The 11,596-nt window shown below is 40.6% G+C and overlaps 1 protein-coding gene across 1 annotated transcript; it reads left to right on the forward strand.

Moving 5' to 3' along the window:
- Positions 1-815: 815 nt before the first annotated feature.
- Positions 816-11,218, forward strand: LOC308290107 (mucin-2-like; the record flags this gene model as incomplete). The annotated part of the gene is made up of 13 exons (XM_080731882.1): positions 816-921; positions 2,880-3,007; positions 3,275-3,376; positions 4,358-4,484; positions 4,587-4,721; positions 5,190-5,290; positions 5,962-6,113; positions 6,409-6,544; positions 6,635-6,814; positions 9,056-9,295; positions 10,351-10,507; positions 10,623-10,751; positions 11,055-11,218. 13 exons carry the CDS (start codon positions 816-818, stop codon positions 11,216-11,218), a joined length of 1,857 nt encoding a protein of 618 aa, XP_080588008.1.
- Between the last annotated feature and the right edge of the window lie 378 nt (positions 11,219-11,596).

Genomic DNA, 11,596 nt, shown 5'->3' on the forward strand with positions numbered 1-11,596 from the left:
GTTTACTGAGCATCAATAGTAGGAGTATACCTGCCTCAGGGACAGAAATGTGTGATACCACTTATATGCAGTAGAGTCGACCACATACTGGTTGGTGGTTGCACAGAAACTAATTTTCCTGACAACCACATCCAAGTACATACCAGACACTATTTTAGTCATTTCAAACAAATCTGCCACAAAGTGCAATAATACAGGTTTGCAACAAATATTACATCTAAAAAAGAAGAGAAAACTAGATAACTAGATGTAGTGTTGCTAAAAGCTACTTATCAATAAAGCTTACTTATATTATTGTCTCTCCACAGAGGAGGTGATTGAAGTGGGTGATTACATAAACCGCTGGGTAGCCAATGATGATGACTGTGATGACGTCCAACCAAAGTCTTGTAACCAACATGTAATGGAAACAACAGTGATACATATCAACATGTTTCAATAATATTGATGATATTCTAACATGAATACACTCCATTCAAATGTTTCTTTATTTTGACCCACAGAACGTAACGTGTGAACAGCTCTTGACATCATCTGCCTTCAAAGGCTGTAGAGAGCTGCTGGATTATGATGCTTTTCTCCAAGCGTGTTCCCTTGATCTCTGCCACTGTGACAACAGCAGTTCATGTCTGTGTTCAACCCTGGCTGAGTATTCTCGCCAGTGTGCCCACGCCGGTGGAAATCCACAGAAGCATCAACTCTGTAGTAAGAAATACAACATTTTAAAATAATATCAAAGCACTGCTTAAAATTCTGTCATGACACTTACAGTATTGTCTTGGTATTGTTGAATAGCAAAGAGCTGTCCATACAACATGGAGTACAAAGAATGTGGAAGTCCTTGTACGGACACCTGTACTAACACAGAGAGGAGTAAGCAGTGTGACGACCACTGCATCAACGGATGCTTCTGTCCAGCAGGTACAGGAAGAACGACCACATTAATACACATATCGGATTACTCAGGTCATCAGTAGGGGCGAGATCATTTAGCGACCTACAACTGGGTTGCAACCTGGTCGGTAGTTTTCACCGACTGGGTCGCTAAATCTACCGACTGGGTCGCTAAATCTACCGACTGGGTCGCTAAATCTACCGACTGGGTCGCTAATCTACCGACTGGGTCGCTAAATCTACCGACTGGGTCGCTAAATCTACCGACTGGGTCGCTAATCTACCGACTGGGTCGCTAATCTACCGACTGGGTCGCTAAATCTCCCAGTTGTAGGTCGCTAAATGATCTCGCCCTCTCTCTCATGACAATAAGGTTAAGGTTAATGTTTCCATGTGTTGGTCACATACTGTAAATACACAGAACGATCTGATGTCAAAATAAGCCCTGATTTTCTGAAAACACTGAATATAATAATAATAATAGTCTATTATTATCATTATTCATAATAATACCATTAATATTCATATTATATTCTCAAGGAACTGTGTTTGACGACATCCAGAAGAGTGGCTGTGTCCCTGTTAAACAGTGTTCCTGTGTTCACAATGGCAAAATCTACAAGGCAGGAGATTCCTACTCCAAGACATGTTCAAATTGGTAATAAATAAAGTGTAATCATGAAATGTACACATTGAACACAACATCCAACACCAGACTACTTGAATTGTCACACAGGGAAAGAGTCACATAGACAGAAAGGTGTTAAATGGTACAACTTGCAGTAGTAATACTCCAGTGCATAACTGAAGTCCCCGTTTTCAGAAGGTGGCATGCCTTTTTCCTGTTCCAGTCAATCTTTCGATAGCTTTGCTTGATTGGCTCAACAGCAGGTTTGAACCAGAAACAAACACACATGACACCTGCACGTGTTTTCCACTTCCGCTGAACTCGAGCAAGAAACGGGTAGCCTATATACCTTCTTCTGAAAAGTGGAACCACAGTTACAGTATTATGCACAAAGCCAGATAATGGGAGAAGAATAATCTGACATAATACAACCCACTAGTATAATAAGGTCACCAAAGGTTTTTGGGCAAGAACAAATATTAGCACTACCCAGAACTGTGTTTCAGTCAATATTGAATGATGACAATCATTTACATAAGATAATTATAATGACCTTTTTTCAGGTGCACAATGTCTCAGCTCACTAGCCATTGATGTAATTTAAAACGATAATTATTCAATTTTCATTGCAGCTACACCCAGTAGCTGCAATCAAATATGATGCATGCAATTATATACAGTGTGTAGTTGGTATAATGGTGTATAAAGTAGAGAGTCATAACAAACATACAGGGCTGTATTTTGATTGTCTTAAGCACCATCTCTTATGCCTTAACTTAAAGGCCTGTCCATACTGTCTCCGACCACCAAACATTTCGTCGGAGAGTTCGGACTTTCCGACACGCAGCTTTCCGAACTCTAATTTGGGGTTATGCTTTTCAGAAGATGCGAGTGATGCGAGTGATGTCATTTTGTAGTTGAACCGGACCTTTCCGACAAAAAGTTTGGTGGTCAGAGACAGTATGGACAGGCCTTTAAGTTAAGGCATAAGAGCTGGTACTTAAGACAATCAAAATAGAGCCCTGCAATGTATATACAGAGTACAGAGAGTACAGTCTAGCCTACAGAAATACTTTATATACTTTATAACACTGTACAGATATCAGAGTTATATACAGTTTACAGACATACAGTATATGTGTATGTTGAGTACAGTTATATACAGAGTATGTGCAGTGGCATATGCAAATATGATGACAGATGAGCAAAGGGCACAGAATATACTGTGGATGTTCATACTGTACAATATACATGAGCTGTTCTAAATTGAATTATGTGAAGTATAGTACTAGAGTGCATAGAGTATGTAAATATATACCCATATGCCGTACATGTGTGTCTTTCAGTACTTGTACAGGTGGCAGCTGGAGTTGTGTTGACATCAACTGTCCTGGAACCTGCAGCGTCATGGCTGGTGCTTTCTTCACCACCTACGATGATAACCAATACGAGTTCATTGGAGACTGCTCCTACATTCTGACACAAGTTAGTGATACAAAAAGGAAAAGAATTAGAGCTCAACTTCCGAAACTGTACTGATTCTCATTACTGTTCCTGGCTGAGATGACTTATAGCACATAACAGACGAGATGAGTTTGGGTGCAGTTTGTACATCACACCACAGAGAGAATTGTCCATCCATTTGAAGCTTTTACACACATTGTTTTATTCAGTCTCTCTCAGTGTCATGTCCTCCTTAGCCATATTACTAACAATATTATGTGTGTTTCTTATCTTCACCTTGTTTTCCAGGTGGAAAGAGAGAACATCACAGTTCATGGTGATCTGTCCCCATGCGGTAAATCCGGCTCTGAGATATGTCTGGAGGCTGTTACTGTGGTCCTGCCTGGACAGGTACATCTCACATGCACGCACACACACACACACACACACACGCATGCACGTGCGCAAACATATACACAAGCACACACATAATAAACACCTGTATTATTTCCAATAAGTTGGACAATATCATACTGTTTATGTGGTCAATTAATATACTATTATTTTTTACTACAGATGATTAAAGTTGGAGACAGTGGAAAATTATTTTATAACAAACTGGTTTCTCAAGTGCCCCTCCTCCTGGGTGAGTTTCTATTCATTGGATGTAGTCTAATTGGTTCATTGGTGATGATTGGCTTCAATGTACCGTAAATAATTCTGTACATCTGTATTTCACAGACAATGTAAAAATCTTCAAGCCGTCCACGTTCCACATGCTCATTCATACTAGCTATGGACTCAAGGTGCAGATACAGCTAACACCCAGAATGCAAGTCTACATCACAGCTGCAGCATCTCTTAAGGGGAAGCTCCGTGGTATGCATCCATGCCATAATGTTTTGTAATAATGATTATTAATACAACATATTCAATATGTTGATGTATTAAAATGACTGTTGTTTCCCCAGGTCTTTGTGGTGACTTTAACGATGTTAAAACTGATGACTTAAAAACCAGTGGGGGGCTGATTGAGGCTCAGGCTGCGCAGTTTGCTAATACATGGATGAGTAAAGCTACCTGTCAGGATGACAGTAAAGTCTTTAACAGCGTATGCAGTTGGAGTGTACAGAAAGGTCAGTTATCTGAACACTGTTTTAATCTGTCTATTGAACTATTTCAGTCCATCATACTTTGTTTGTTTTAACAGAGAAGTATGCTGAGAATTGGTGTTCCATGATTGCTGACCCCAAAGGGATTTTTTCTCAGTGTCATTCTGAAATAGATCCAGAGTTCTATGAAGCTGTAAGATTTGATATTTTACAAATAAACCAGCCATTTTGTATGTTAAATGTGTGCATAGATTGACCCTGTTAGTAACCCTCTTCATAGAGCTGTAAGGAGGCTACCTGTGCCTGTGCTGTGAGTGAGGACTGCATGTGTGCGGCTGTATCTGCCTACGTTCAGACCTGCGCTGCTGCAGGCATCTTCATCACTGGATGGAGAGACACAGTGTGCAGTAAGCTCTAAATACTGTACTGTACAGTACAAACATCTGCTTTCACATGAACAGCAGTGTTTGTTAGACCTAAACCACTCACATTCTCTCATGTCTACACAGAAAAATACACAACCTCCTGCCCTGCTAACATGGTGTACAGCTACAAAATGAACAGCTGTAATCGGGGTTGTCGCTCTCTAAGCCACCCCGACACCACGTGCCAGATTGCCCATACTCCTGTGGACGGCTGTGGATGTGCTGAAGGATTTTATCTGACTCAAAAGGGAGAGTGTGTGCCAGCGTCAAAATGTCCGTGCTATGACGGGTATCACCAGATTCAACCAGGGACCACCGTCAAGATTAAAGGCACAACCTGGTGAGAATGTGACTGCTCCAATGGTTCTATGATGATTGATTTATTGCTTCTGTTTGATATACAATACTTTACAATGCGTCTATTTCACTCCCTAGTACCTGCAAGCATGGGAAGCTGAACTGCTATGGAAGACAAGACATTACAAGTGGGTAATCTAGCACTTAGCCTGGGTACTCAACACTGGGTTAGGTAGCATTAGCCAGACTGATAATGTGGATTCCCTCATATGTTCCCCACAGAGTGAATCCACATTATCAGTCTGATTCATGTCAGGATACTCAGCACTTTCCTCATTGCATCATTTCTAACATAGTATGGTGTGGTTTTTGACACAACTTTCTCTTCAGCCTGCACAGCTCCGATGGTCTTCTTCAACTGCTCCAATGCTTCGGTGAACGCAAAAGGCTCAGAATGCCAGAAGAGCTGTCAGTCTGCCGACACTGAATGTGTAAATTGACTTTTTTTTCTCTTCTTTCTAATAGCATAGAAATAAACCGTGGGTCCTTCTTAAACAACTCATTTACTGCCAAGAAAAAACTGTGGCTTTTGCGGTTGACTGCCATGATTTTCTTACCTTTTAACATGGGCGCGTGCGTGTCCACCGTGGTCCGTTCGCGATTACAAAAGACCCCATCTTAATCCATGCTAGCGTTGCTGGGAAGTGTTATTTAACAAGGAAGTAAACGGAGCAGGAAGTGGTCACAGAGAAACGTGTTGTTCCGGTCAAAAAAATGCAGATCTGGTTCCGCACTATCTTTGGGACACTTGTGGACCCAGTGGATCGGTGATCCGATTTTGGATTATCTTTAATCAAATATAAATAATCTAAACTCTGGAAACTCAGGCCTCGGCACGCAGAGACATTGGGAATAACTCTGGAAACTTGGGCCTTGGCAGTCAATTGGAGAATAGGGGATCCAGAACCAGAACCCCAGAATGAATTCCGGCTTATGTCAGTAATTAAATACATAGGGTTGAATAATCAACACTTGATGACGGACTGAACCACATAGTTTTACCATAATACAACATGTTATCAATGCAATGCTGCCTTTAGTTAGTTGTAGAGTGTGTTGTTTTATGTTGAACTGAACTTGTTTTGCTGATGTGTTTTTTTAGGTGAGCTCTGATTGTGAGTCAGGCTGTATGTGTCCTGATGGCTTGCTGACCGATGGTAAAGGGGGATGTATCAAAGAAAACCAGTGTCCCTGTTCGTATGGTGGGGTCACCTATCAGCCTGGACAGACGGTCAAGGTGGACTGTAACACCTGGTAAAGGACTTTCATGCACTGGATGAAGTCTTTGTGTTTTATTCAGCATTTATGTTGTTCTAGATTAAAACCATTCTGTCATGGTCATTATAGCACATGCTCTGGAAAAAAATGGAAATGCACCGCAAAGCAATGTGAAGGAACCTGCAGCATCTATGGAGAGGGTCATTATGTCTCTTTTGATGACAAGAGGTTCTCTTTCCATGGTGGCTGTGAATATGTCTTTGCTCAGGTACAGTAGTGAGGATTCTGTGCAGTCTCTTTCTGTGATGTCAGTGTTTTGATGTGAATTCAGTCAGACTGCTAATGCCAGCATCTTACAGGATTACTGCGGCAGCAACACCAACGGTACCTTTAGGGTTCTGACTGAGAGTGTCCCATGTGGGCCTGCTTCCCAAACCTGCTCCATCTTGATCAAGCTCTTCTTAGGGGTACAAAGCACCGTTTAAAAACACATGTACACATACTCTACCTTAGTTTGGCCATTACAAGTCAATATGCTTTGCTCTTTGTTATTTCAGGACACTGAAATTGAACTGAGTGAGGAAAAAGTCACAGTTGTCAAGCAAAATAAAAGCCAGGATGTCAACTACAAGGTCCACACTATGGGCATTTATCTGGTGCTTGAGGCAAAACAAGGACTGACTCTTATCTGGGACAAGAAGACCGGTCTGATGATCAAACTCAGTTCTACATACAAGGTGAGTCAACAATAGAACTATATTTAACAGTATAACTAATAACAGAATTAACATAAATCTAATTAGAGAGCATGGACTCGTTTTAACTAACAGTAGATGTAATATGCGTAAATCTAGTTCACAGTAGAAATAATAGAACTAACATGCATCTTGTTTATAACAGAACTAAAATACATCTAGTTAACATTAGAACTGACGATTAAACTATTGTGTAGTAAAGAGTAGAATTAACATTTTCAGAAAAATGGACAGTTGTTTTCATTAAATCTATCGTGGTTAAAATGGAGTTTGAAGTTATAATGTGTTTGTATACTGTAGGAAGGTCCTGGAAGGGGGAAAATGGGGGGAAATGCTGAATGAAGAAATTCAAAAACTGTCCTGGGTGTTCCCAAAAGCCTGATTAGACGATAAAATGACAAAACCTTTTTTTTTTTTTAAGTGAAATATCCTTTTAATACTTTGAAACGATTTCATATCTGCAAAATCAGTTACAACACGTCTTACCACTAGCTGGTTTGGATTCAGTTCAGCTGCATATAACATATTTTTATATATTTTATATGGAGCCAATGCTGAAACATTTTGTCCTGCAATACTATGTTTGAATTTCAAACCACCTATACCTTAATGACCATTAAATACACAGCACATAGGCTACATAGATTTAAAGGAGCTATAGTCAACTTTTTCATTGTAGGGCCGACACTTTGTTTACATCCTAGTCTATAGACTAGAATGTAAACAAAGTGTCGGCCTGCCAATGGCCAAAATGATTATTTTATCATTATTTTACGCTTTTTGTGGTCATTTTTGAATAGAAACACATATATGAAGCTTATTTTTTTATAAAATATTTTCGAAAGATTATTTTTATTTTAGCATCCGTTTTTCACGAAAAAGTTGACTATAGCTCCTTTAAGTTCTTAGATCACAACGGGGCCCTGGACTAATCATTTTTAGCCATGTGCGACATACAGTACAGACATACTTCAATCCATATTCAATCCATTCTCCAGCAAGAGCCGCTGATACAAACGACCTACGGCCTGGTCGCGACTTAGGCCACGACTTGGAGGTCGTAGGTCCCGGTTCTGGAGGTTTTGCGCGATCTCGGTCGTAATTCAGCGACCTGGGAAGTCCGCGATCGAAACTCTACGCTTGCTAAGGGAAGGGACGCGAGTTTAGAAACTCTACGCTTGCTAAGGGAAGGAGCGCCGCGATCGAAACTCTACGCTTGCTAAGGGAAGGAGCGCCGCGATCGAAACTCTACGCTTGCTAAGGGAAGGGACGCGAGTTTAGAAACTCTACGCTTGCTAAGGGAAGGAGCGCTCGTTTTCAACAACGTCGGCAGGTTAGCTACTCAGTGTCGGCAGGTTAGGGTTAGGGTTAGGGTTAGGGTTAGGGTTAGGGTTAGGGTTAGGGTTAGGGTTGGGGTTGGGGTTAGGGTTAAGGTTAGGGTTAGAGTTAGAGTTGGGGTTAGGGTTAAGGATAGGTTTTGGTGCACCTCGCGCGGTCCAAGTGACTACAATGGAGCGCTTCCTACCTCCGGTTCAGCCAATCACAAGCTTCAAAAGGTTGAATAGCGCTGCTGCTCTAGAATATTCTGCAAAAAGACGGCCCGGGGACGACCGAGGTGGCGCAACCACGGCCGGGGGTCGCGAAACTAGACCGGCCGCGACCTAACAAGTATGTACCGCGAACTACGACCTCCAGAACCGGGACCTACGACCTCCAGGTCGTGGCCTAGGTCGCGACCAGGCCGTAGGTCGTTCGTATCAGCGGCTGTCTCTCCCATATACTTCAAACACAATATCCCTCAGACAGTCACACAAACTCAAGACAATACATCTTTCACACGCAACAACAATCTAAATTGACAGGCAGATATAAGAAACTCTCAGTATCTCTCTAGACTAGAGTATATTTATTATTATCTGGTGCTGCAGAAATAATTATTATATACAACATAATCAGTCTATTAAATGTAATCAATAAACTTACACCTTACACCTATGGATATGTGATGAGATCAGTATTTGATACCATGGAAGGACACAAAGCCACGTATTGGAGTGGTTAGCACAGCTCCAGAAATATGAGCGCTTATGTTTCAGAATTTGGTTGAAATGCAAAACTAACTCCTTGTTTTAGTGCATGGTTCAATTTCGGAGCAAAGGAGCAAACTGGTTATTGTTGCGATTTGTTTCATTTTCCATAAACAACCTGTTATCTGTCCGCCAGGGAAAAGTGTGTGGTCTGTGTGGGAACTATGATGGAAATGCAAGGAATGACTTCAGAACCAGGAACCAGGAAGTGGTCGTGAAGGCTCTTCAGTTTGGAAACAGCTGGAAAGTTTCTCCTAGTTGTCCTGACAAGGAAAGTGAGAAAGGTCCTTGTGCTGTCTACTCCTACAGACAGACCTGGGCTGTGAAGCACTGCAGCATTATCAACAGTGACGTATTCAAAGCCTGTCACTTGAAGGTAACACGCCCCACGCACACACTACGGTTAATATCATAATTCAAATGATTCCACCAAAACAACATATGAATATTTAAGTTAATTTAGGTTATTGAGGGCAGTGTTGTGGTCATGAGACCTGGCTGCAGGGGTGTCGCACCAAATTCTGGGCCCTGGGTACAAGGATTCACTGCAGGCCCCCATTTAGACTTGGAACGCATTATTACGCATTATTTTGTGCTTTAACTATTGAAAAATAGCAGCTATACAAGCTCACAGCGCGGCACTCTGTGCTGCACTGTGAGCTTGTAGATCTGCTATTTTTGAAAAATCATGAAATGTCTTTGAATATTTAAAATCCTTTTTTGAAAAACCTATGTTTTGTGGTGCTCAAACTTTTTCATGTGAAGGACCCCCCAAAATGATATGTATTTGGCCACAGACCCCCATCTCAAAATATTTAGTTCCAGGGACCCCCAGAAGCAAAATTTGAATTACAAATGTTCGCTTAAAAAATACATACGGTATATTCAAAGATTTGCACACATTTTCACGACTTTTCAAAAATAGCTGATCTACAAGTATATCTGTTTTCTATAACTATGTTTCAATAGCTAAAGTATAAAATAATTAAGGCCCCTCCACCTTGGGCCCTAGTAACTCAATCCCACTTTCCCTCCCCTTGTGACGCCTCTGCCTGTCTGTAAATAAAACCCCAAGCTGAGGTCTAACTTGAATCTAGAACAGTTCATTTAACTTACAGTAATTCTCTCTCTCTATCTTTTAAAACCCTCACTCCTACAGTAGGCCTACACACTCTCCCTAGACATAACAAGCATATTTCTTTAAACAAATCCCCCTTCCCAGAAACAAATTGCAACATAAACATTTTGCATTTATTGTTATACTCACACTGCTAAAATGTATGAAGGAACTAAATAAACCATGTTAATCTACTGATTGGTTTTTATTCATATTAGTTAATAATAACATATGCTATGTTTTATAATCTTGCTGAATTCACAACTTAAACACAAATCGTAATTAAAATTATTAAATGTTTTCTCTGGAAAAAGGTGGATCCCAAGAACTATTATGAAGCGTGTGTGAAGGACTCATGTGCCTGTAACTCTGGGGGTGACTGTGAATGTTTCTGCACAGCGGTGGCAGCTTACGCTGCTGCCTGTAACACAGCTGGAGTGTGTGTGAGGTGGAGAACTCCCAAAGTCTGCCGTGAGTCTTTGTCCTTCTAACGAATTGTCAATCGTCATTGTCAATCTGTTGTATTCTGATGCATTCTGATACAGACCCTAACAGACTATTGTTTTGCCGTCTCTGTCCTACACAGCTCTGTTCTGTGATTATTACAACCCATCTGGAGAATGTGAATGGCATTATGAACCCTGTGGTAAACCATGTATGAAGACTTGCACAAATCCTTCAGGACTATGCACCCAGCCCATACCAGCTCTGGAGGGTATGATGTATTCATTTATTTATAGATTAGGAACACAGATGAAGTAAGATATCAGAGTGGGGAAAATTCAAATATAGCATGCGGAAAAGTAGTAGTTTAAAGAAAATGCCGATACAAATGAAGATAATAAGAAGAACATCTCAAGTCCTGTTTGACGGCTCAAGTTTGTTACAGTACTTACGGATAAGATATATGATCAGGTTTAGTGTAATAAGTATAAGGAAATGTTTACAACAGAGCTCCGGATGTGCAATCTCAACTTTCTGTGTTGTTCTATGTCTCCACTGAAACATCTTGTCTTAGGGTGCTACCCACAATGCCCTGAGGAACGACCTTATCTAGAAGAATCTACTATGAGATGTGTGCAGACGGAGCAGTGTGGCTGTTATGTTGAAGGGAAGCATTATGAGGAAGGAGAGGACATGCCTTCAGACAAGAACTGCTACACATGGTATTTGTGTAGTTGATGTAATAATGTAGAAAGACTCAATGAATGACATGTACAGTAAGAGGATGGTGGAATGTATAGCCAAAAGTAAACAAATCAACCAAAGTGAGGGATTCAAATTCGAATATTGTAATGTGTGCATGTGCCATAGACACATTTCAATGTATGAAATTGGCATGAATGTATTTTCATTCCTCAGACGATTTGGTGCTGTACGTCAGATAAAAGAGAACAGGGAAACCTGAAATGTCTTTAATTATTCAAATCTCCAAATTACTAAAAAAAGAACTGTCAAATTTGAATGTTTTAACATTTTAAAAGAGAAGAGTTATAATACATTTGTTATATTATCAATGTGATGTAAAATTGAAATGTAGTTTTTAATATTCATGAACTA

This window comes from Nannobrachium achirus, assembly GCF_963921795.1.
Source record: "Nannobrachium achirus genome assembly, chromosome: 8".
NCBI lineage: Eukaryota > Metazoa > Chordata > Actinopteri > Myctophiformes > Myctophidae > Nannobrachium > Nannobrachium achirus.